Source organism: Sceloporus undulatus, chromosome 3 (genome assembly GCF_019175285.1).
Source record: "Sceloporus undulatus isolate JIND9_A2432 ecotype Alabama chromosome 3, SceUnd_v1.1, whole genome shotgun sequence".
Taxonomy (NCBI): Eukaryota; Metazoa; Chordata; class Lepidosauria; order Squamata; family Phrynosomatidae; genus Sceloporus; species Sceloporus undulatus.
The window spans coordinates 173,748,213-173,775,934 of NC_056524.1; the positions used below are offsets into that span (position 1 = coordinate 173,748,213).

The 27,722-nt window shown below is 41.6% G+C and overlaps 1 protein-coding gene across 3 annotated transcripts in view; it reads left to right on the forward strand.

Moving 5' to 3' along the window:
* The window catches only part of MCU (mitochondrial calcium uniporter), a 120,302-nt gene extending 99,635 nt beyond the window's left edge, over positions 1-20,667 (forward strand). For all 3 annotated transcript variants that reach the window (XM_042458967.1, XM_042458968.1, XM_042458969.1), the window contains exon 8: positions 18,713-20,667. In XM_042458967.1, coding sequence (XP_042314901.1) covers positions 18,713-18,790 — 78 coding nt within the window. In that variant the 3' untranslated portion in view covers positions 18,791-20,667. The remainder of the gene's footprint in view (positions 1-18,712) is intronic.
* The last annotated feature ends 7,055 nt before the right edge of the window (positions 20,668-27,722 follow it).

Below are 27,722 nucleotides of genomic sequence, written 5' to 3' on the forward strand. Positions count from 1 at the left end.
TGCCTCAGCTTACATTATTTGTAAAACTATTTTCCAGACTGGTTCACTAGGGCAGATGGGGCCAGGACACATGTCATGCTCGGGCCTACCTCTGCCTGTCTTCTTACTTACAAGCAGTACATCAAATGGCTCAACTTCTCATCCAGAAGAGTCAAATAGGATATGTTGGAAGTAATATAGCCAGTGTGATGTTGTGCGCAGTGCAGTGATGGTGAACATTTTTTAGAAACCAAGTGCCCAAATTCGAAGACTGTCCTGCATGGATGTTACCCAGAGGGCAGGCGGTGGGACTTCCAGGGGAATGGGACTTCTGGTCGGCAGGACTTCCCAGAGGACAGTTAAAGGCCCGGGAGGCGGGAAGAGAAAGGAACAGGCACACACCGCTTCCTTACTCGTAACCCGCCCTCCTGTCTCTCTGTGTGCCCTCCAGAAGGCTTCCGCATGCAGAGAGCGCCGCCACATGCCATCGTTTCACTATCACATACTGAGTGGTTTCAGTGTTTGGATGCAACTCTGAGACCAGGTTTCCAATCCCTGTTCAACATGGAAACCACAGTGACCTGGGCAATTCACCCACACCTCTCAGCCTCGAGGAGGGCAAGGGAAACTGCTCTCTGAACAAATCTTGCCAAGAAGAAACCCCTGTGATACGGTTGCCTTCGAGTCCACATAAGTAGAAATGACTCAAAGGTGTGCAACAAACTAACATGTAAATTTACTTCAGTTTGATGTTTACAATGTTAAAGGCTTGTGCTGTCAGCCCCATTGCAAGTAAGGTGACAAAACCAACAATAGTTGGCTCTGCGTACTGTTGACTTGGTTTCTGATTTCATTGGCCATCCTGCCCTACCAGTCCTTGTGTGGGTGCCAGTTCTCATTACTCTTTGAAGTAGTTGTAAACATCCGAGGCGGTATGTGTAACGAAGACTGGAGGCATCGGGGAAAAAAATTCCTATAGCGCTAGAGGAAAATTGAATAACTGGACAGGCAGGACCATCTTTCAGGTTGCAACGCTGCGTCAGTAACAAATCCAAAGATTCGTATCCAGCAAAAACAAACAGTGAAAATTACATTCTCCAGTAATCAGCCTGCCAAAAAACATTATGTTGTTGAACTCCAAAAAGCTCCTGCCCGTCTTCAAAGGAGCAGACTCAAGGAACAAAGGTCACCGGTTCCCTAAAGGAAAGCGGAAGAGCGCTTGTCCCTGTGCAGACCGGCACTTTGGGCTGACCACAGGGGGCAAGAGTTGGGTACGTGGCATTGCCGCACAGTCACAGCGCTCCTTTGGGCACTGCATCCACACAACGCAGCACCAACGGAGCACCATATCTAGCCGCACCGCCACAGCTATCGTACTGTTTCCAGGGCTCAACAACAGCCACTTTTTGAAGCCTCCTTTTCACAGCCTGAAAGGCCTGGATCCGGGCTGCAGCGTGCAGTTGCCACAGCTTTGATCCAGCAAAAATGCTTGCACTGCAGCGACCCCCTTGTAACTTCATAGAACCAGTGCTACTTAGGCATGTTGAAAAAGCAATATGTTCAAAAAGCACCAAAAAAATATGGAGAAACAGAATTTGCATGGATTATGCTTAATATACAGCTGAACAAAACAGGCGTGAAAGAATGTGAAATGAAAGTTCAGGAAAGGCATGAACCCAGGTCTCAGTCAAATTCTGACGGCCCAGCCATGGTTCCTCTCTTGTGCTTTTTGACAGATGCTATAGATAACTCGTCCAGTCTTACTCCCTCAGAGATCACTTAGGCAGAAGATTTGTTTTCTTGGGAATATTTGTACCTGCTTTTCAGGCACAAAGGCTCTCAAAGCAATTTTACAGATTGTTAATTTGACAGTTCACTCCTAGGTTTAGCGCCAAAATGTCCCTCTGAAGCTACCAGCTGTCATCTCCGGACAGTGATGGCTTCAGCAAATCATTGTTTGCCTGTTTCCAGACAAGATGTCCAGGCTATAGTTTTACCACTAATTAGTAGTTAGTGACGAAATGTGACATGGAAAAGGAGGATCTATTGCAAGTTAACGGATTGTGCATCTTAACAGCAAACCATAGCTTGGTATTAAATCTGGACCCACAACATGGTATGTTCTTTATATGAGCTTCGCCAGGTTGAGAGGCATAGGGTGATAGCTTCACCTTTAGTGTTGCCCTAAGTCAGAAAGTATTTGAAGACACACACCAATAAAAATGCAGCGCAATCAAGCCGACGAGGTCTTGGATAATGCCTTCCTGGAAACATTCTGAAAGGAGAGAAAGTGTAGTAGAACTTTATCACAAGAGTACCGAGTAGCATTATTCTAAACAACACTATGCTCTGTTTTCTATCATACCTCTCAAAACTTTCTGGGATTACAGCATTCATTTTGCACTCAAAAGCTTACACCTACTGCCAAGAATTATCCCTGCCCCTTTTGGCACACGGGGTGCATGTACGCATGCACAAAACACACAGATCCCCTGGCCAAAAATATCAATTGAAAACAGTCCATGTTTTAAAAAAGACCTTCTTTCTTGCCTGCGACCCTTTCTGGTTTGGTTATAATACACTAAGCACTGGCAAATGAGAGAAGCAGGGAAGGCCGCTGCCTGCTCTCTCTGATCTATCTGCCAGCACTTAGGTCTGCGTCTAACTACTGTAATCAAAAAGCCACCCCCAAAGAAAACGGGGTCTTTTTAAGTGTAGAAACTGTTACTTTCTCTATCTTCATTTGATTTAACAGGTTGTTCTGAAGGAACTTTGGAGTAGAAAAAAAATCAAGAAAGGTGATGAGAGTTTAAATACAAAAACCGATGCTTTGTCTACTTGACCTTCTGTTTCCAGGCTGAGGTCTTGTGTTTATGTAAACTGGAATTAACCTTTGGTATGCGAGGAGAAAAAACTTGGTATTTCTCTTTTGAAGAAAACAAACACCAAACGTTTTGTTCTGTTGCTACCTTGAACATCAGCTTTTGTGGGCGGCAATCCCCCACTTCCAGGGCGTGCCGGGTTGAAAAATCAATCACTTTGCATCCGTTGTAGTAAAACTGCTAAGACAAATGCTCAAGCCCAAAATTTTTGTCAGAAAGAAAATATTGTTTTTGGAAATTGCCTCAAAGGAGGCATTTTTTTTGTTGTTATTATTATCATGATCCCAACCCACCACCCTCATTCATCTATTAGGCATCAAAACACTACCACTGCTACTTGAGGTGGAGACACCCCCTCTTGTGTTTAATGGACATCAGCTGTCTAAACAGATGGCATTGAAGAGGCAATATGTTTCAGCTTTCTTCTTTAATCCCTCTAGATGTCAAGTCGTTACCAAAATGGATTACCCTGTAATATCTGTGAACTTTCCATCGCCGTGAGCGTTTGCCAGTTTACACTTAAGCCTATCTCAGACTCTGTTGGAGTATTATTGCAACAACTACAGGCAGACGACCGGGGAATTGGACGGTGTTGCAATTACTCACCCGGTATTTTGGAACTTTAATGACACAGTCAACTTAACTTCATTGCTTGTTCTGTGTGCTTCGATGACATCTCTTGTAATTATTATTCCAAAATGGTCACTACCATGATTACATGTACAAGTATACCTCAGTTAAACAAATGTTTCCTTGAGTTGATTTCCTTAACAGAACACCTTGGTAGCAGAGGCAAAATATACTGAAAGAATTGATGATAGTTCCCTACATCAGAAAGAAGCACCAGTTCAACATGTTTGCGCTAACTTTTTTATTCAAAACTAACAATAGCCACACGTGTAAATTTAAAGCAACCAAGTCAGATAGTCTGGCCATAAGTAAACAAAAAACGTTTTTTGGAACCTTCTAGAGACTATTGAAACCTTCTCTTCCAACCTACATCTACTTATTATTTTAATATTTCTTTCACCAGCCAGGTTTTGATTATTTCCACTTGGATGGCTCTAAACTTTTGGTAGTTAGTTGGTAAAGACAGGCTAACCTATTTCCCCCTTTTCTATTTATTCATGTAATGATCCGTGCTGTTTACCTTGCTGTTGTAAGCCGACACACATGACTACAGTAGAATCACCTATAATAGAATCCTATTGTTTCTGACAAAAGTTACATTGCATGTTGACTGTAAACACATTACTGCAATTTGCAACACTACAAGTCTGTGTTTCTACAGCCCTCCTTCCCCATCTTCACAATTGATGATGCTGCTCAACAACTCAATAGATAAAGGACAAGAAAATAAAACGGGGGGCTGAGCAAGCTTTAACAAGATCTTTGTAGAAAGGAGACTCTTTGTTACCTGAGTATAATGTTCTAGCACTCGTCTTGTGAATATGGTGGCTAATGGTAATTGAACTATTACCTCAGTTTTACATTGCTGCCAGATGTTATGATGATGAAATTTGAATCCTAAATGGTTGATTCTCCCCACGAAACAAATGACATATCATTAGATATTGTGACATTTTCCAAGTAGTGCACTTTTTGTAATTTTTGTTGTATGTGATCCTCCCTCTGCCAGCAATTTATCAGATGTTTTGTCAATTCCATTTGGATTGCTCCCAGAGCACATATCAGCATGAAAACATAACATGTTTTCTTTTACTAGGGGCACTGAATTTCAATTTGTAGGTTCTGATATTTCATAATGTTTTCCCGAATCTTTCCCCCCTCTCCACCCCCCCACACAATTCATAACTTCAGGTTTTATAAAAAGCTGTCATTCAATTTGAGCTTTCCTTATTCCGTGTTTTTTATGCATATTATTATTTATTAATAGAGGTCCTTGGTGTTCTGCGTGGCTACCCCCAACTTGCTGCTTACCTTTTATTTTCTTGTGGAACAGCCGATTTAGATTGCCTTTTTCTACGGAGGCAACTCCAATTTCGGCATTATGAATCATTTGCTCTTCACGCACTGGTGGCACAGAGGTTACATTTCTATTCTTCTGTTGAGCTTTGTCAACCTGCATGTTTGCTCTACCAGTAGCTTAGTTCTCAATTAGAGACTGTGATCTCCCTTTTGTTCTTGAGAGTTAGAACTGCTGCTACAGAAACCCTACAGACAATGTCACATACTAACTTTTATCATGAAGGGGAATCGCCGCCAGAGTGGCCATAATTATAGATGGCATGACATGTGTTTCCAAATGTGGATGTGACAAATTTCATGCAATGGGAGGAAATTTTCAAAGAAGAACCACAGCAGGCCAACAACGCGAGATGCTTTGAAAAGCTTCCCCTTACATCCCAATTATTGGTCACATTTGCATCTCTCAGCTGTCTTTTCTCCAGGCCAAAACTTTACTTCTGGTTTCAGAAACACCACCGTGCGAAAAGCAGCCTGAGGCGGGGATATTGATTTGCAAGGAAAAGACAGTAGATGAGGAATGAGTTCAGCATACCAAACCATAATGACTCCACTCTATACCATTCTAGACAGATTCTGTATCAGATTCACTAGTTCTGCACCATCATAATGTAATTACATCTTCCTCCAACAAAAACACTGCGACATTTAATTATGGACATATTTAGTTATCAATTTTGCAGCTATAGAAGCTTTCCTGAAAATGAATTAGAATGTAATCCATTTTTATAAAGCATTATGCACTTAATTTTACACTGATCCGCAGAATTGAATATAAACTGTTAAGTCTTTCTGGCCCTTTAATACATAACTATTTTTCTTTTACCTTGCAGATGGGACACGAGTAGCCTCTTCAACAGGCATCGATCTTCTACTCCTTGATGATTTCAACTAGCTAATTAACGACTTGACTTATTCATGTTCGCTCCACCAAAGCGAGTAAACACTTTTCAAGTTAATTGGGCTATATTTCCAGAAATATTTTCACGAAACCTTCCCATTAGCAGTCTAAAATATACTTAATTCTTTGATAGGGAACATAGTTGATGCAAATGCATGCATTCAGGAATTTGCACGATCTTGCCCATCATGAATGGAGATAATTTGAAAATATTCAAAGGAACATCCCACATCCTAGCACTTCCAGGGCCAGAGCTTTGTTCCCATTCCTAGTTGTTCTGTCCTCTGTGATCATCAGTAACATTTCCCCCCAGTCATATGCACCTCTACTGCCTGATTTCATTAATACTTCTTCTCTGTGATTTCTTTTTTTTACAAATCCCAGTTTCTCCAAGGAGGCTTTGACTGAAATATAGCATTTAGTGGAAACAAAACAAGCACATTCAGGTGACAAATTACCCGTGTGTGGTCATATTCTTACAACCTTGCAACAGGAAAGTCATGTCACCATGGTCTGTCCAGTCTATCACCAGTCAGTAATTCACATTCTTCTACTGGGATTTCCACATACCCGTATTATTTTTTTTTTAAAAAAATGACTTGGACTTTCCTGTTACAATAAGGTGGGTAGTTCACTAGGGATATAGGAAGATGCTTTGATTATAGCACACCATGGCTGGACTCAAAACAAGCAAGTGGAATTGCATTAACTAATGGAAAAAAATCCCCTCCCAAGCTTCGAAGGGATCCTAGACATGGATATGAGGCTGAGAGAGTGTGACTTGCCCAAAGTCAAACCAATGGGTTTGCCATCGCCAAGTGGGAATTTGAAACCCTGGTCTCCGAATTATTACAGTGCCTCACACCATACCTTACACGGCCCCCACTTTTTTTTACACAATACTATTTGTATTTGTCATTTAAAAAAAAAAAGAAGAAAAACAAGACTTTTAGTGTGGAGACGCCTTAGGACAAAAAACACAGGACTCTGTTATCAGCAGTCTGCTCATTATAGTACTTCGTATATGGCAGTCAAGGGCAGCTGACGAAACAAGCCACTCTTTTTGCATTTGGGCGGAAACTCTTCAGTCTCCAGCTATGGCGTTGGGGGTCTGTGAAATTATTGGAGCTACAATGGCCGTGAAAATTACGTTCCCAAAAATAGTAGACGAATAGACACCCTGGTTTGTATTTAAACAAACCATAAACTTTACATTACACTTTTGAGAGGAGACGTGCTGTGGCATTTCACCCGCAGAAAAAGGCAAGGATAGTTCTTGCTTGAATTTCTGTGGAAAGAGTTTTTGTTTTAAAACGGAATCTGACGGATCTTACCATCTGAGTTGGTGTTTACCTTAAGTGACGGACTCTAAGCCTATTAAAACTGGTTACAGCTTTTTCTGAAACCCCTATTTACTATTCACTTGCCTTCCTTTCTGTCTTGTCTCACTCCCATGCATTTGAGCATTACCACTCTGGTTGAATGGTTTTAACCAGTTTTCAACTGTCCTGCATCAAATGCATGTTACATTGATGGTGTAACTGGATGTAATTACGCCAGTCCACTAACATGGTTCTTTAGATGCCCCCCCCCCTCAAAAAAAAGCATCATAATCAGGATGATTCCTCAACTTGATTTCACATCCAGTTTGTGTTTCCTTGCTCCCGCATGCCTTGGAATCATCACCTCGGTCCTGGCTGTCCCTTTCTAGATGAGACTTGCATGTGTTCTTTCTGTTTGGTTGTTTCACATTGACACCCTTGCCATCCTTGAATTCAAACAGTTGTTATGAGATGAAAAATTTACCTGTTAATGAAAAGATGGATTCTGATTCTTGAGTTTCAGTCTCCTACAATGTTTTTTAAAAACGCCTTTCATTGCTGATTTATTGCAAATCTTTTCTCTGAAGTAAGAAGCCTAGGAAAATGTGGTTTAATAAGACGAATGCAAATGTGCCTCTCACGCCTGACCTGCCTGCCTGTATTCAGTTACCCAAGCATATGCATCTTCTGTATGTGGAGATTTTTCCTTTTTACTAAAACTTTTATTGTTTAAAGGACATCATCATTTTATTCTAGCTATTGTCAGTGTTGTTCAAAATACAACAAACCAAAAAGCATGCTATTGAGAACAAGGTCATAGAATCATAGAATTCTAGAGTTAGAAAAAGACCCCAAGGGTCCATCCATTCCACCCCTGCTGTGAAGGATATGCCACATCAAAAGCACTCCTGACAGATGGTATCAAGCCTCTGTTTCAAAACCTGCCAAAAAGAAGGAGACTCCACCATTCTCCAAGGCAGCCCTATTCCAATCAAACAGCTCTTACCATGAGGCCGTTTTTCCTACTGTTTAGGGGAATCTCTTTTCCTGTAGCTTGAATCCAAGGTGCAACTAACAGATCTTCAAGGTGGGGAAGAACATATATTGGCTCCAAACAATTTGTCCAGTTCTAGCAAAAAGGGCACACAAGAGGTACATGGGCCCTCCCCTTAGCAGGGGATCCGTTTTTTTTTTTTTTTTTCTGGATTCCCTTCCCTGTGTAGGGAAAATCCGCCTAGCTGCGCCCCATAGGCAAATAATGGGGTGCGTCCATTGTGGTGGCGCGCATGGCGCCATGAGCGCACACGCATTGTTTTACTCCATCTGCAGCTTCCATGTTAGCTGGAAGCCGCGTAGTACAATCCGTCCGCGAATGGCGCGGGGCACACTTTGCTCAATAAGAAACATTGATTGGAAGTGTACTGTTCTAATGAGCAGAGCCTTAACAAGTTGGTGTTCCCATGCTCCTTTATAGAAGTTAATAATATCAGAGGAAGTTTGTGGGGTAATTGGCAGTGCGAACAAATTTAGGTAACATTAAGATAATTCTAGTATCATAAGGAGTTATAACTAATTAGGTCTACCTATAGCTAGGACTTGATCAGCTATCTACACTGATTTTAGTTTTGTTTTTATGCCAATGTTCTTTCTGTTTATTAGTTACTTTATATTCCATTTTTCCTCCGTGTATCTATGCAGTGTACATTACTTTCTCTTCTCGCTTTATCTTTTGGCATTTGCTACCTGTGAGGCTGACAGCTGGACTCAGGATTACATTACAAGTTTCCGGCTCTTGCTTGATGGGGAATGAGTTTCTTAATCTTCTCTCTCAGTCCACCACTCTACCACTACACCCTAATTGGCATTCCTGGAATTATTATAATTACGCTGTTGCTTGTATGCTTTCAAGTCATCCGGGGACCTAAAGGGGAGCTATATGACATTTTCTTGGCAAGATTGTTAAAGGATGTGTCCATTGCCTCCCCCCTGATGCTGAGAGCATGTGACTTCGCCCAAGGTCACCCAGTGGGTTTATGGCCAAGCTGGAATCAAACCCTTGTATCCAATGCTCCACTCACGTCCAAACATCAAACCTCTACACAATGCTAATTACTACTGACCTTAATAGTCACCTAATTAAAGCTATGAAAGAACTAGAAAAGTTCTCAAGCCAGATTACGATATAACAACTCAGCACAAACGTTAGAATCATACAAGCCATCGTATTCCCTTACATGTATGAATGTGAGAGCTGGACAATTAAAATAAGATGATAGAAAATATACTCATCTGAGATGCGGTGATGGAGAAGGCGTGCTAAGGATCCACGGACAGCCCAAAAGGACAAACAATTGGGTCCTAGAGCAGGTCAAGAAGGAAAACCTCACTAAAGCCAAGATGGCCAAACTGAGGCTGTCGTACTTTGGACAATCAGAGGAAAGACTCATTGGAAAAACAAGACAATATGTGCTGGGGAAAGTGGAGAGAAGTAGGAAGAGAGGAAGGCCACGCCAGGTATGGATTGACTTTATTAAGGAGGTCATGGGTATGAGTTGTATGAGGTTGCCGGAATTAAGCAGAACAGTGGAGGACAGAGGGGGGGAACTTCGATAGATGTTCATCCATAGGGTCACCAAGAGTCGAGACTGAAGGAACGTTACATCAACAAAACATCTCATGAGTTGCCTGTCTGGTGTTTTGCTTTGTATAATTAGTTATAATCTAATAATAGGTTATGTTGAGTCAGTAGTTCATCATACAACTTTATGTGCAGGTTTGTACAACGTTGTGAACCACACATATATGTGTACGACGTTTACATGCCTCCTACAGAGCACGTGATTGGTATTGTTGTTGTTCTCTGATTTGCAAGAAGAATAAGCGTAGAGTGTCGAATGGAAGTGGCCAGGTTCAAAAAGCTTGGAAACACCCGCTTGAATCCAAACTGAGGTTAACTACTCTTGTGGACTTGTGCTCTGCGAATATGCAGAAATGGGTTTGTCACTAGTATTTCAGTTAATTAATCCACTGACTAATTAGATATAGGAAACGTTTCATTCTTCTAAAATGGAGGCATGCGTGGCAGGAGGTCCTATAATCCTGATGTATGTGTAGGAAATAGACTCCTTAACACAATTTTCACACTAAAGAACGAACTGTTGACACAGTGCAATACCGTGTAAAAAAAATACCTTTCAAGCTCTTGTCCAGTTCTGAATAGTTTCCCTTCATCCCTTTGAATGGAGCCTTTTTGTAATGCTTCCGGAAAGTACACATCAGTCGACTAGAACTTTCAAATCTGTCACTTGGTCTCCCAGTTTCAGAGCTGTTGTAGCCTGAATGAATGTATATTGACGTCTAGGACCTCGAAAGGTTATCATACAGAAGGAGAACAAGTAATTTGTTTTCATTGTGTTTTTATGCTGGCTCCCTTAAGCTATTAGAAGACTGCCATAGCACCACATATGATTTTCTTTGACCTTTTTCTTTAGTGTGCTACAGTATTGTGAGGACAAACAGAGTACTAGGTTCGCTGGCTTGGATATCTCACATCAGATTCTGTTCCTAAGATGTCACTAACTACTACTCCATGATTCAGGAAATAAAAGGTTAATCATGTCTACTAGTTCCATTCACTTTATCCTATGCATGGCTTAATATAAGGATGGTATAAGATGGTTCATTGCGAAAGTTTGAAAAACATAATAATGGAAGACTTCATACTTAATAAAGACTCCTTCTACTTACTGTTGTCTTGATATAGAAACTAGTGCTTGCAGGTGTTGGTTGTGATGAAATATTGTGCTGTCTCCCATCTGTGAGCATGCTCTTACTGTCTATAACTGCTGAACTGATTTCTGTCCACACTTGGCTTGTTGGTAATTTAACTGAGGACTTTACAAAGACAAGCTTAAGGCCTGACGATTGTGGGCTGACAATTTACTGCATGCAAGGTTCTTATCTATCTTTAGTTTGCCACTGTTTTGACAATATCCTATACTACTTCATTTTAAGATGAAACTTGACAAAGGGAATTTACATAGTCTTAATAACCCTGATTGTGACTTTTAATACTTACACACTTGTTAAATAGTAATATTTAAACCAAACATGCCTATAATAAATTGATGGAACTGTTAAAAAAATTTTATTAGATCTGAACTAGTATCACGCCTAATTGGCCTTTGTAAGTTGCATCCTCATTGGATACTGGATATTTCATTCCAGTTGAGTATGTTATTCGTTTTACATAACGCACCCCTGCTGCTAGAGTACATTAAATTTGATTTAGACCAATAGTCATGATTCTCAGATCCTTATGGAAATTCTGCGTACTACAGCACTGTTATCATTAGGCTTCCCTTCTGTTACATTTTCATTCTCTCTGGGTTATATAGTGCAAAACCACGTTTATATTGCAAAACCCAGCTATTGGAAGTCTTTCCTTTTAGCTGTTAGAACCGCAGGATTGGTATGAGTGAAGGAAAGCAGGATAGAAATGCAATGTGAATGGTGGGCCTCTAGGTGAATTTAGATTCTGAAAGGCGACCGTGATGTCTGGGCTGTCTGTTTCCTCTTTCTCTAGTTGGTGTGATAGAAACTGATCATTGTAGAATTGTTAGAAACTGCACCTATTCTTAGATTCTTATCATGGGTAGAGAAGTACAAGCAAAATTACTAACCTCACTGTTTGGATTAGTATTTCCTTTAAGAGTGAAAAAGAACATGGTTTCCCTAATTAGAGCTTCTCTTTAAATTTTAGACTTCAGTCGCCTTTCTTAAAAACCAGAAGGTAGTTTCATCCTGTTATTTACCCTGTTTCTCTTAAATATGAGTGGAAATGGAACGACTTACCTTTTGGTTTGATAAGCTGTTGGAAAAAACCTAGTTACAAAGAACAACATTAAAAGATCCTTTTGCTTCTTTAGATTCTTCTTACGCCACGAAATGCAGATGCAACCACGCTGACTGATTTTGTGTAATGTAAAGACATTGGTTCAGCAGCTATACACCACACTGTGTATTGAGGCAGCACCGTTGAATAAGGGCGAAGGAAAGGAAACAAGGGCGGTTTAGGAACGAAACCCCTAGCCAACAATTCGCACCTATGGCGAAGGTGCGGTTTGATTTGTTTTTTAATTGAGTTACACTCCAGTTGTCTCACTGCATGTGCAGCTCCAGCAACTCCCCAGTTGAAAATTTTGAGCTTAATGGTTTTTTGGGCCTATGGTACCGTTGATTCTCCCTTACTGAAATACTTGGGACCAGAAGTGTTTTGGATTTTGGGAATATCTGTATATACATAATGGGCTTCTTGGAGATGAGCCCACGGTTACTACATAATGAAATCCTTCATGTTTTGTATATAGTTTCTACACAGCCCCTGACGGGTTCAATTTACTTGATATTTTAAAATAAATTGTGCCATGGAACCAAATTCTGCTGGCAGTGTTTTTGTTTTCAACCACTGAACGGCCCTAACCTACATGGTTGTTCCAATTATTAAAAACTCCCTCAGTCTTCTAAGGTGCCCTAGGATTTGTTACACTATTCTGGACCCAACCACTTCATGCCCCTGCTAGCCGAGTGAGCTGGTTTGCTGAGCTGAAAGTGGCAGAGAGTGTCTGTCACTGTCACCCAGGATGACTTTCTACCTGTTCTGTTACCCCCCTTCCTATATATGCAGAGATTTGAGGAATGGGGATATTGTCTCAGTAAAAATGTTTTTTAAAAGTAAGATGGCTATACAAGGACATGGTCTTTAACAGAAGGGAAACCTTGTTGCCACAAGAGGATAACAACTGAGTCATCATGAACTTGAAATACATGAAGGCAATGCGTTCGCTAAAGCACATTTATTTTTAAAATATCACTTTTAATGTATGTTGTTTATTCCATGTTGTCGTTTCTTGAAAACCCCATCGTAATGCTGAACATCTTTGTCCAGCAGGGGGCTAGGATGGAAAATTGCAGAAAAGCAGAGAAGAGGACCATTTTGGATGCTGTGGGTGTGGCTTGTGGCTTTACATGGCCCACCCAGTTTGGGATTCTCGCCGGCTTACATGGTGGGCTACCTTGCGGGACATTATGGAAGCCAGTCACCTACTTCATCACCTATGGTAGTGCCCTGGCAATGTATGCATACTTTGTTGTAACGCGTCAGGGTGAAAATGATGTCAATTTGTTCAATTATAGGGACTCCCTGGAACATCCATTCTGACTAATTTTTTCCTTCAGCCTCCTTCTCATTACTTGCAAAACAGAGAGAATGCACCGTGTTGGTAATTCTGAATCTTATGCTATGGATATATTTGTATTACTTATGGGGCAATCCTTTTATTGTCACTTGCTTGCTAGCCGTTTATTTGCAGGCTTCAACCACTTCAACCGATGCAAAAGCTGTAGCTGCCTAATCTATGCGCACAACAGTATATTAAAGCATTCTTTCTTCATGTCAACCAACTTGGAGAGGAAAAAGTCCGATGCTCTGACCTGTGGTCTCATTGGTTTGGGAGGATGTCACACTCTTCTGCCACCATAGAGACCCACTGTAGTTTGCTGCTGAATTCCCCATGACAACTGCAGTCATGGACAAATCCAATAGTTGAGGGAGAGAGAAGGTTGTTGGTTGTTTCCCTACCTTTTTTACATTGACTTAAGCCCAGCTCCAGAAGAGAGTCTTATAGCTTGTGGTCCTGAGTACAGTAATAATGTTTTTGTGATCAATGTACGGGATCACACAATATAGACCATTCATTTCCTACCACAAAATGTTTGCTGACCTTAACTGCGTGAAAGCAATCTCCTCATAAATCTACGCTCCATTTTCCTGACTCCTGGAGCGTAACTAACCCACTATGCCTGCTGGCCCTGTTCAGACTAACTAATAACAAACGCCTGCTACTACTCCATCCTAGAGAATGTAGAACTCTACTTAGCTCTGTTCCTTCATAGGAATTTTGACCAAAACTGAGGTGGCAAGCAAGCCATTCATTCAGGGATTTTGGTTGTGTTTTGTTTTTTCTTGGTCATCTTTCCCATTTTATCACTGTTTCAACTGATACCGACCTCATGATCGTTTTTTCCTTGCCTTTGGTATTTTTTCGATGCATTATTGGCCCCTCTCTACTTTTAGTTAATGCAGGGGCGGGAGCAAAGGCCATTAACAAGAGTGTAGTCCTTCCTCCCTCCCACACCTTGTATTACATGAATAACACAGTTCGTCCTGAAATAATAACTTTTTATTCATTCTTCACATTCTGCAGGAGTATGTATTACACAGATTGCCCGAGGACAGGCCGGTAGTGAGTAGTAGAGAGAGTACTTATTATTTTTCCATAAAGGAGCCACAAAAGACACGTTTTGATCTAGAAAACTACATCAACTCAAGGATGATATTGCTCAGGTAATTCGGTCGGTAGCAGGAAGGGAATGGGAGGCCTAATTTTTTTTTTTTCGTTAGCATTTGATAATTGAAGTGCCACTTTCCAGTTTAATTTTTTTTTAACCCATTCATCATTTACAAAATATGTGTCGTCCATGTATTCAGTATGATTATGCTATAGATAACAAGATGGGGGAACGTTGGACCTGAGGGCAATCCTAGTTGCTCGTTTGCAGAGATTTAAACTTCTTAATATGCACATATCTCTGCATGGTTTTACAATGGCAAAGTACTTGGAAGTGCTCTATCGAATTCCCTAGTGTAACTGATTTTTTGGGATTGGCTATACACTCAATGGTGTAAACTCAACTTTTATGAGTAGTTTTAATAGAGGTTTTCTTGGCTCCAGACAGTGGGTGGAGTTACAATTGTCCCTCCCGTTTTGTGGGACTTGGAATCTGTGTCGGTGATCTCCCGCGAGGGACAAGCGCCCATTAATAAGATGCAGCGGCAACCCGTGCAGCCACCTTGGGCGCATTACTCCATTCTTTTCTATAGGATTCAAATTTTTAAAGTTTGACATCTTCGCAAAGAGGTACAGTAAGGATTTTAAAAATTGATGGGAGGGGCCTACTGTACATGCAAATATGCATGTAGTGGTTGTAGTTGGAATGATTATTCTTGTGAAAGAAGAATAATTAATAATAATAATAAGAATAATAATAATACTAAGTTAAGAATTAATCAGTTGGATGATATGACAGCCCAAGAAACTGGGAAATCCGACAACGAGGGGGAACAAAAGAGGGGTAATAGACCTTTCCCTGCCTAAGGCTTACAAGATAAAAGAAACGAAAAAAAAAGGACGGAAGGGAATGGCTGAGGGGGGGGGAAAGCAGGGAAAGTATTTTCTCTCCCTCTGAGCCCCTGGACCAAGCTAGAGAGGGACCCCGGAGGAGAGGGAGGGTCTTATTCGTCAGGCGAGCACTGATGGAGCTGGGAAAGCCCGACGTCATCGAACTCACAGGCCGGAAGGATGACACTATGGAGATGGAGGGGAAGAGTGCGGAAGGCTAGAACAGCTACTGATGATGCTGGGCATAGCAGTAAATCGAGACTAGAGGCCAAAGGGAGGACAGGGAGGAGGGAGGGACCTCTCTATTCTTAGGCTCAGCCTCGATGGAACTGGGCCAGCCTATTTTCTCCCTACAGGCCGAAGATGATGACAGTCAAGGAGGGAGGAGGCTCTATCTTTCAGGCCAGCCCCTGAGGGAACTGGGGCCAGCCCTTCTCTCTCCTCAGAGGCCAAAAGATGACAGTTAGGGAGGGAGGAGCCTCTTTCTTTCAGGACAGCCCCTGATGGACAAAAAAAAAAAACTGGGGTGGGTGGGCACCGCCTTTCTATTCTAACTCAGAGGAGAACGATGGACAGTTAGGGGATGGAGGAGCCTCTGTCTCTTAGGCCCAGCCACTGTGGCCTGATGGTGGAAAACTGGGCCAGCTACTCTCTCCCTCAGAGGCCGACACATGACAGTTAGGTTTTTTCTTTTTCTTTCTTTTCTTTCTCTCTTTTTTTTTTTTTCTCTTCTTCCTTCTTTTCCTTCTTTGAGGGAGGAGCCCTCTTTCTCCGGCTAGCCCCTGATGGTACTGGCGGGCCAGACTTTCCTTCTCCCTCAGAGGCCCGAACCCGAAAGAGACAGTAGGGAGGGAGGAGCCTTCCTTTTCTTCAGGCCAGCCCCTGATGGAACGGCCCAGGCCTACCTCTCCCTAGAGCCGCCGAAAGATGCGATCAAGTTAGGGCGGAGGAGCCTATTTCTTCAGCTAGCCCCTGATGTATGGGACGGGCCCAGCCTTCTTCTCCCTCAGACGGCCGAAAAGATGACTGTTAGGGAGCGAGGAGCCTTTTTCTTCAAGCCAAGCCCATTGATGGAACTGGCCAGCTATATCTCCCTCAGAGGCCGAACGATGACCGTCTCGCCGAAAAGATGACAGTTAGGGAGGGAGGAGCCTATTTCTTCACGGCTAGCCTGATGGAACTGGGCCGGGCCAGCCTTCTCTCTCCTAAGATGGCCCGAAAAGAGATGCATAGTTTAGGGAGGGAGGAGAGCCTTTTTTTCTTCAGGCCAAGCCCCTGCTGGACGGGCCCGCCCTTCTCTCTCCCCTCAGAGGCCCCGAAAGCTGACAGTTAGGGATGGGAGTAGCTTTTTATTCAGGGCCCAGCCATTGATGGAACTTGGCCAGCCTTCTCTCTCCCTCAGAGGCCGAACCGATGAGATGGACCAGTTATGGAGGGAGGAGCTCTGTCTTCCGGCCGCCCCTGATGGGGGAAACTGGGCCAGCCTTTCTTCTCCACTCAGAGCCGACAGAATGACCAGAGGGAGAGAGAGGAAGACTCTTCTTCAGGGCCCGCCCTGGATGTGGAACTGGCGCCGCCTTCCATTCCCTCAGAGGCCGACAGATGACCGTTAGGGAGGGAGGAGCCTCTTTTCTTCAGGCCAGCCCTGATGGAACTGGGCCAGCCTCTCTTCCCCTCAGAGGCCGAAGAAAGAAAGCTGGACAGTTAGGGAGGAGGATGCCTCTGTCTTCCAGGCCAGCCCCTGATGGAAATGGCAGAGCCTACCTCTCCCTCAGACGGCCGACTTAGCTGAAAGATGACAGTTAGGGAGGGAGGAGCCTCTGTCTTCAGGCCAGCCCCTGATGGAACTGGGCCAGCCTTCTCTCTCCCTCAGAGGCTGAAAGATGACAGTTAGGGAGGGAGGAGCCTCTGTCTTCAGGCCAGCCCCTGATGGAACTGGGCCAGCCTACTCTCTCCTTCAGAGGCTGAAAGATGACAGTTAGGGAGGGAGGAGCCTCTTTCTTCAGGCCAGCCCCTGATGGAACTGGGCCAGCCTTCTCTCTCCCTCTGAGGCCGAAAGACTTCATAGTCCTTTTTCCTTTAATCCTTTGTATAATCTAAGGACAACCCATTTAAAACTGTGTTCAGAGAGTGCTTCACAAACAATCTATGGGAATATTTTGGGTGGCTCACTAAGTGGCTGTGGGGACATAGAATTGCACACAAGAATAGATTTAAAAATTATAAATAATCCATAATGTAATTTTATGTAGACTAGCTCATTTCCATTTCATGGCATCTGTCTTTTAGAATTGTGTGTGTGTGTGTGTGTGTGTGTTATTGAGCTAACCAATAAAATCACATCACTGTATTATCATGATCAAAAAATCCAGTGAACTTTAGAATTGGACCAGTGAAGATTTTTTTCCCTCTTGACCCAATCTGTAGATATACAGTGCCCTGGCCTCTCATGTACTGACTTTTCAATTTTTTTCTTTAAAACAGAGCTAACAGCTTCAATTAACTGTGTAAGATTATGTTTTTACCTCTACTGGCATTATCTTGGGGCCATAAAGGGGCAGCTTTATGCCGTCCCTTTGAGCGTGAGACTGGAGCTGCAGCAACAGAATGCTCTAGCCCCCGATCTGGTTTTTTGCTACTGCCACAGGTTTGTGGCATTCCTGCAGCATACAGCATATAAACAGCGTGCCGCCAGAGCGCTGCAGTGCTGCCTGCCATCTGGTTGGGCAGGCAGTGTGATGCCGGCTTGGGGGTGGCATCGCATGCGTCATCTAAACCCCACGCTGCCTCCAAGCTGGCATATTATGCCCATCTGTTTTGCCTTTTGAATTCTGTGGGATGCCAAATTCTTTTGCTTTTTAATTGTAAATAAGCTTCATCAAGTGTTTTGTCCATTTCTCTAAAGATACATCCATACTGCAGAAATAATCCAGGCTGACTCCCCTCTAACTATCATGGCTCCATCCCGTGGGATTCTGGAATTTGTAGTTTGGCGCCAGAGGTCTCTGACAGAGAAGGCTAAATGTCTCACAAAACTACAGTTCCCAGAATCCCATAGCATTAAGTCATGGCATTTGAATCGGTGTCAGCCTGAATTATTTTTTGAGCGTTTTTGCAACCTAAGACAGAGATAAGCAATTTGTTCCACTATCCAGAAGATTGCCGGCTTTGCAGTTTCTCAGCAGGAGCAGTGGGTATTCTGCTAAATTGTGCTTGTTCTTTATTACATTTGGATGCTTTTAAATAACATCTATGCTTCCTTGTTATCATTGATTTAGATGATAATCAAGTTTGTATTTTTCTCATACATTTTTAATCGTCATTCATTAGCTGCAACAGTAAAGAAAATGGCATGCTGAAGGGAAAGATGGTTTTCATGGCTTCTCTTTTCTTAATTTTCAGGCAGAATTGGATCTTAAGAGGCTTCGAGACCCCTTGCAGGTGCATTTGCCTGTGCGACAAATCAGCGATAAAGACTGACCAGCGGAGGACCTCTGAACCCTGGCAGAATTGGCAAACCTGTTCATAGCTCTCGCCTCTTTAATTAAAGTATCGCAGATGGAAGCTGGGAGGTCTTATTGGGGTGGAGGGTTTTTTTATTATTCAGGAGTGAGCAAGGACCTTGGCTGGAGAGGGGACAATGTGTTCTACCATAAGATCAGGCACTGTGGGATGTTAAGTCTTTTCAAAGGGCTTGGCGAATACTGTCACATTCAAACTTTCTTTTTGAAAATATGTATTAAAAAGTTGGATGTTTCATTAAGAGACTGTATGGGGGGCACATATCTTTCCAGCTTTGCAGTGTCTGCCTCTTGATGATGCACCAGCAGCCTGCTCAGCTTTTTTTTTTAAGAAAAAGAAATACCTTCTCTTTCAACATACCAATAATAATAAATAATTGTGCACTAAAGTGAAGTAAAGTCAGGCCAGTCTAAAAGGTTATGGTTGGTGATGCAAACTGGAGCTCTGCCTCCCTTAATAGCTCCTTCCCCTAGATCAGACCTAATGTGTCTTGGAGGCGGAGAGGGTGTAGCTTTAATGTGGAGCTTCCCCTACCAACCCACTTACTATCAATCTGACATTTACTGAATGATTACTGATGTATTCAGTTTCATTAGGATCACAAATGAAAACCCTTGTTCTGATCCATTGGCACTTTGAATTGTTCCTTAATACCTTCTTAAAACTTCAGCGTGTCCCACTATGCTCTATCTACTACTACATATAAATGGTGATGCTGCATGACAGAATTCTTCATATTCAGTCTTAAGGGGGGAAAGTGCCACCACCTCCACTCTTCCCAACCCAGTTCTTTTAGCTACCTGGATTATTAAATCAAAAAGGTATCTATGTATGTATGTATGTGCATATACATTCATATATCTATATATTTTCATATATATTTATATGGATGAATGGGGTCAGAATCATGATGCTATGTGAAGCAGCTTTGTGAAGCAGCTTTAGAATTGTGGTGATTACATTTGATGTTTGCCTAGCCAAATAAATAATGTGTCAATGAATTTGCCTGGTTTAGAGGCTTTGTCAGTGGCCTGAAGCAAAAGCCACAGAGTGCCACCTCGATCCACAGTCCTCTCTTATTTAAGTAGCTTTAAAAGAATGCCTGTTGCCTAAGGGTCAATATTTCTGTGGAGTAGCAGACTGCAAACCTCTTACTGAAAGAATTAAGGAAATGGCACTCATTCTCCACTTCTTGCAAACCAGCTGATTTTTTTTCATAAGTGGATCTTGCATCCTGCACTGAGTGGAATCAGCCTCTTCTTATCATCCTGTTTGATAAATACTGTGGAAACAGGATGGAGGTAGGAGAAGGGCTTTAAGCTTAATTCACAGAAAAGCCAGGTGTTTCCTTTTGGTTCACTACTTCTCACTGTGTTAAGACGAGAGGCTCCCACTTTCTGGAGAACCATGTTTTAAAGTGTACAAAATAAATATAAACCAGACGCCAGGTGCCTTGCCAAAGTGGAAACGCAGACAGGATTGTTGCTGCCTCCTCTCACTCGATGGCATGTTGGACTGAATGGATGCATGTTTCAAGGTGTTTTTCCACTCCTCACCTTTCTTCCTCTGTCTTTCTCTTTTCAGTTATCTTTTGGGTTTCTCCCCCTAAATACCTGATTTATTCTCTTTGTATGCAGCATTTTAAAAAGGAAGAAAATGAGCAGTCCTGTAATGGAATCCTTTGTGTGTGTTTGGGGTGAGGGAGGGGGCATGGAGAAAAGTCCTTAAAAATAAAGTAAAATACTGAACATGTGTAAAAATCCTGTATCATTTATTAAATATGTATAAAAGAGCAATGTACTTCTGGAACAATAAATAACTATTCAGTTTTTGAACTGGTGTGTGCTGAAATTTCTGCTTTATGCCCAATTGAAGATCGCAAGAAAGAAAGATCGTCAGAAAGTTTGCTATTATTATTATTATTATTATTATTATTATTATTATGTTATGTTTATTATGTTTATTTATATCCCACCTTCCCCCCGCAGTACAGGGAAGATAAAACCAAGATGCCTTAGGGGCAATACTGTAATACATTACAGTAATGCTACATGGAAGGGGAAAAATGAGTCTCATTGATAATAGTATCTAGTACTATATAATACATGGCCTTTTGTATTGGTTTGTGTTTGCCTTTCAAAAAGTCATGGTTGGCTGCAAATCCCAATGCATGTACGCACATCTATATGAAGAAACAGTATGAGTTTTATCACCAAACATGACTGACTTTATATGTTCGATTTGTATTAAAGTGGCTTTTTGTATAGATATTTTATAACATGTAGAGGTGATCATGACTGATAAAGATCCCATGCCTTGCAGTGGAGGTTGAATGGTAAGGGCGATTAAACCACAGAAGCTTGACTTATGCTTTCCTGACTGAGCGAATATATACGCAGGCTCCTCTCTGCAGGGGTGTAGGGCACTTTGTTGCTTTCCTAATAGCTCATTTGTTCAAGACAAGACTGGCCCTTCTATACTCACTATGCCCCATGATATCTTTTTCTAGTGCAATTTTTGTCATCAGCCTTTCTAGTTTTCTCATATTGCTTTTATTGCCTGATTTGCCTTATCTTCTGTCTTGAGCTGTTAGTCCCCGACTTCTTCTCACTTGCTTTGTGTAGCTAATCTTGCTGAAAAGCCATCCAGCTGTGAACCCACCATTGGCATATTCAGCATAGCATCTGGAGTTAACACATAGCAACTGGAGGCCCTGCTGCTATTATCGAGCACACGGTGGGCAATTACATGGCAACATACGTACTTAAAATTGTACCACTTTTGACAAGGATAGCCATGCTAGTCTTCTGTAGCAAAAACACAGACTCTTTTAGGACAAACAAATACATTACAGCATGAGCTGTCATGAACAATAGACCATTTTGTCATTTCAGAAACAGCCCATGCAGTCCACAAAGTTCATCCTATAACGTAATGATTAATCTTTAAGGTGAGACATAACTTCTGTGTGTTTTTCTTGAAATTGTGTCTATGACAACAGAACAAGTAAGCAGACCAGACAAATTGTAACCAAAGCTTTTGAGTTCTCCAGAACTCTTATCAGCTAAGATGGTACAAAAATTCAGGGATAGAGGTACAGGTTTGAGTCTCCCTTATCCAGAAATCTGAAATCCAAAATACTGTATACCAAAAACCAAAACTTTTTCATGGGTGGCAGAAATAGTGTCACCTTTGCTTTTGGATGATTCGGTGTATGCAAACTTTGTTTCATGCACAAAATTACTGTATTAAAAATAATAAAGTTATCTCCAGGCTATGTGTATAAAGTATATATGAAACAAATGAAATTTTTGATTAACTTGGGTCCCATCTCCAAGATTATGTACTTATATGCAAATAGAGTTATTCCAAAAATAACAAAACCTCCAAAATCTGAAACACTTCTGGTCCCAAGCATTTTGGATAACTGAGACACAACTTGTGCAAACATCTAGCCATTAGCAAGACAGGGAACGCAGGCTTCGCTTGAAAGAAAAGGGGCTGAAGTATTGATTTACAGCTTGCTGGGATTCACAGTTAATGGTTGCTGTCCATTTCTGTTAATAAGAAAGTGGCTATCAAAGCCCATTGAATCCTGAGTTGGCTTGCAGCGGAGTTGAAGAAAAACATGGCAGCCTTTATATCACCAAAGTTGTACATGAAAATTAGGTGGTACACAAAGTAAAAATGTAACACATTAAATTGTCTTTGAGTGTCCTGTTACTTTACAGCACTGCAATGTTTTTTTTAGCATGGCTGCTTGCCTAAGATTGGAATGAGCTGGATATTTAGTTTCTTAGCTTTAATCTCAAGGTATTGAGTGGTAGAAGATTTTCTTATTACACTTCATTGATTTAAAGCACCAGTACGAGACTAGTATTCAGGCAGCTTGTTGCAACTCTGTTAGAAAACAGTACCTTTCTATCTATCTTAATTTACTCTCTGGTTACAACAAACAACATTTTGGTTTATACTACCATGTGAAACCTCTTTTCTCAGGCAGGAGTCATCTACAGCAGATTATAGAACTGGGCCTGCAATAGCAGTCCCTAAAATAAAATGCAGAAAAGATTTGTGAATGAATGTTTTCTCCCACCCATCTCTTTAACAGTAAAGTGCAGAGATAAAGAAAAGATGAAGTAACATAATAATACTCCCGTCTTAGAACCAGTTTTTGTCTTTCCATCCATGGAAAAGTTGTTTTGGACTAATTCTCATTCATTTGGATGTATACCTATGAAAAAATTGAAAACCAAAGTCAGGAATATCCATGCCATTGTATTTCAAATTTTTATGTATAGTTGGGAAAGTGAAAAAACTTGATAAGAAGAGAATCATCTCATTTGAAATGTGGTGCTGGAGGAGAGTTCTGCATATATCATGGACTGCCAAAAAGACAAATGAATGGGCCCTAGACCAAACCAAATGTGAATTCTCCCCAGAAGCCAGGATGAGTAAACTGGGATTGCCATGCTTTAGGCATATCATGAGATGACATGTTTCATTAGAAAAGCCCATAACGCTTGGTAAGGTAGAAGGCAGTAGGAAAAGAAGAATACCTCATTCCTGATGGATAGGCTCAATCAAGGAAGCCACAAAGCCCTAAATTTGCAACAGCTGAGCAGAATCTGATTTGCAAGACCTGTCAGGGTGACTATATTTAGGCTTAGGGTTGCCTTCTGTTTGGTTGCTGCCCTCACCAACACTATTAAGGTGTTATTCTGTATTGAATGCCATGTGTGGCATGTGCCTTCCATGTCCTGCTTAGGGACCAATGGAAGGACAACTTTTACCAGCGGTGGGAGGATGCCTTGTATCTGCTGAAGTCCACACTCTTCTTGCTGTGTGTTTTCAACTTGTTTCTTACCTGTGGTGACCCCAAGATGACTCTTATCACAGGGTTTTCTTTGCAAGATTTGTTCAGAGTGGGTTTGCCATTGCTTTCCTCTGAAGCTGAGAGAATTTGACTCGTCCAAGGTGGATTCCCTTGGTCAAGCAAGGATTCAAAGTGTAGTCTTCAAGACCTAGCTTAACACTCAGGCCACCATACCACTTGTCCATACCCTCCTGTCACTAAAATTGCTGCTGCCATTTCTGCCATGCCACTACCCAAAACCCAAAGAAATGGAACACAAAAAGCATGTCCCTTGTTTCCCGGCTCGCTGAGTGTGTGATTCTGTTTTGAAACACAGTTTTTCATAATTGCTAGGAATTTGGCAAAGTAGGAAGAACCCACACAAGCATAAGTACACAGAGTTTGTGTTACACCATACAGCTACCAGCATATCCATTATTAGGGTATGTGAGCACAATGTAATAGTTTCCAAATAGAAAATTCTCCTTACATGGAATCCAGAATGGACACTTTTCAATGGCATGGTGTTTTTGGACTAGGATTACTGGGACTAAAAGAAATGGGTACTTCCGTGATGTGGGTGCCCACAGAGGAGCATGTTTACAGGTACCCAAAGGATTCACATAGACACCTGAATAAAACTGCTTTTTTAAATCTGTGACTTCAGAAATCATGAGACGTAAAAAAGAGGAAGAAAGGACGGGCATTCCAAAATTGGGGGGGGGGGGTGTCCTTCAGTCACTTCACTAACAGTAAGGGCTGTTCGACAGTGGAATGCACTTCCTCGGAAGGTGATAGAGTCTCCTTCCTTGGAGGTTTTTAAACAGAGGCTGGATGGTCATCTGTCAGGGATGCTTTGATTTGGATTTCCTGCATGGCAGGGGATTGGACTGGATGGCCCTAGTGGTATCTTCCAACTCTATGATTCTATGATTCTATGCTGTTCTAATCTAGGCAGGGCCAGTCTATATCTTGGGAGGCTATTCTTCCCAGAGTGAATAGGAAGTCTTATGCTTTTAGACCAACCATATCCAATATGTGGTCAAACTCTTGATGCCTTCAATGAATAAAGTCTTTACCCTTACTACAGATATGTTGGAACATACAGTGGACCCTTGGTATCTGCTGCCATGGATACCAAAGTCTTTGGATGCTCAAGTCCCATTATATACAGTGGCATAATAAAATGGCGTCTGTTCCATAAAATGGCAAAATCAAGATTTGCTTTTTTTGGAATTTATTTATTGTTTCAATATTTCCAAGCCATGGATGGTTGAATCTGTGAATAAACAATCCATGGATACAGAGGGCCAACTGTACAATCATATCAGATATGTCCAGAATATGTAAACATTGCAGACATTTTTTTAAAAAAAAATGCTTGTAAGTGCTGGATAACTCAATTTCCTACAGCTTGAAAAATAATATGTGCAATTGAGCGTGCATAAGCAGTTTATTTCAATTTAAATCAATACCGGAGCCAAGTAGAATTGCTTTGGGGGCCTGGAAGACAGCTGTCCACTCTTGTAACTTCAGTTAGGGAATGGATGCAAGTTTTCACTTCAGTTTCAATCAGAAGGCACCAAAGCCAGAGGGAAAGGAAAACCCAAGCCTGAAGTCAGCACATTCCCAAGATGTGTTCAAATGTTTTAATTACAGGTTGGATCCAGGCAAAGCGAGTTGCTTAGTTGCCACTGAGATCAATTGGACTTGTGTTATGGTTAATGTTCAGTATTAACTTAAACAGAACCAAAGTCAAATAGCTTGCTCTAGCCCCATCCCCTACGTATGTAGTATCAAGTTTGTTGTGAAGGATAATAAAACCAAATGCTTCTAAAATAAGTCCTGGTGCCCACTACATTTTGACCCAACCTCTGCCTACTTCAGACTCGGTCAGCAGCCTCTTCTTTCTACACACTGTTACCACCACCCTTCAACTGGAGGACTTCCTCTTCCTCCTCAAAACACAATGGGATCCAGATCCCAAATTAGTTATGTGAAAGTAATGCAATTTAGCATGCTTCCTCCTCTCCTAGTGTAACTTTCTTATTTTGCATGGGCTGCTTTCTTTCCTTCGATGGGCCGCACTACTTTGGCATCTCCTGTTCCCCTCACTACTTTCTCATACGATCTGTGTGTAGTCAAAGCCAGTTGAAATACACATGATGAAATAATAGTCAGCAAGGGTTAAAAAGTGTGATGACCAACCTCCACAGCAAAGTATAAGGATGGAGTGCTGAAAATTGGTTTGAGAGATATGGATTTTATTTGCACATTGCCCTTTCTCCAAAATCCTTATTTTATCCCTTTTTTGTGCTACATACTTTTGCATTAGATTATTTCTATCCCTCCTATCTGTGCATTCTGTTGAATGATTCTCTTGAAGCCAAGCAATTTTGTCTGATGGAGATAGTTCTTTTAACTTTTGTTGGGGTGCGATATGAGCTCACAGATTCTTGCAACTTGTTTACCAAAATGTAGTCTTCCTAGTTCCTTGACCCCCAGCTATCAATCTTGGAAGCATGTCCAAGCTTATCTATACTAAGCAACCTCCAGTGAACTGCAGGCAGGGACTAGCCATGTGTGACAGTTTCACATCATCCATGATAAGTGTTATTTTTCTTCTTTTTTCCCCCCTTGAGACTATATTTGGTAGGAAAGATTATAGAAAAGGAATGCTTCCTATGGCTTCCTGGCAAATTGGAGAATCAAAATAGGACTTACAAAATTTCCCGTTACTTGTTCCAGTACAGCAGACTGCGGTGAGAAAACTGTCACCAGCAAATGACTGCATCTCTTGCAAACCTGCAAGCAGAAATTCAGTATTTGGAAGTAATGAGCGAAAAGTAATTTAATTACCTGTAATAGGGTTAATCTTATGAGACAAAATAAAGTTACATTTCAAAAGTAAAACAAGAGGAAAGCTGGCAGCTTCTTTGGTGTAATGAGTAACATTATCAGTTACTTTATTATTGTTACATGTAAAGATAATTTTACAGCACTTTGACAGCAACTTTTAAAGTTATATTACTTTTGCTTATATAATGCTAACAGTTTTTGAAAAGTAAAAAAAAATGCAGTCCAAAGTAGCAAGCAAGACCCAAGTAACACGCGCACACACCTGTTTAAACCTGGTAGCAAGTAAATGTATGGATTACTTTACAAATTCTATCATGTGTAATTGAGACAAATTGCTTTTTAAAAGTAACTTTCTAAATTGGCTAAACTATAGCTGCTCTATTTTACATAAGCTATCTGCTTTCAAGCTGTTGTGTGCCTTCATCATTTCTCACTTATGCCAATCCTAAGGTGACTGTATCATGTTCAGGGCCTTCCTGGTCTTCCTCAGAGTCTGAGAGAGACCTGCCCACTTTTATCCTGTTAAAATTCCACTTTTATAACCTTGTATGGTAAAGCCCTCAGACCACTACGCAATGCTGGGTCTCTACCATATACACTCGAATACTAGTCAACCTTATGTATAAATCAAAGGCAGCTGTTGAGGCCAAAATTATGAATTTTCATATGACCCATGGATAAAGTGAGGGTAAACCCTAGGGGCATGTAAGAAAGGATCTAAAGAATGAAAGAGAGGAAAACAATGCCAAAGAACTTACAAAATTCCAGCAGGCATTAACTTTTTGTGCTTATACTAAAGGCTGGATGGATGTGAGAGTACTGTAGAGCGGGATCAGTGCTTCCAGGACAGATTATACCAGTGATGGGGAACCTATGGCACGCATGCCAGAGGTGGCACTCAGAGCCCTCTCTGTGGGCACATGTGCCATCGTCCCAGCACAGAGTTTGCCAGAGTTTGTTACTAGAAAGCCAAAGGGACATGGCACTTTGCAATAAATAAGTGGGTTTTGGGTTGCAGTTTGGGCACTCGGCCTCGAAAAGATTCACCATCACTGGATTATACTCTTACCTTTCACCAGGGGATGAGTCCTTTGTACATAAGAGTTACAGTACAGTACTACATACATTGACCTGTGGATAAGTCGACTCAGGTTTTGGGGGTCAATTTTTTGACTA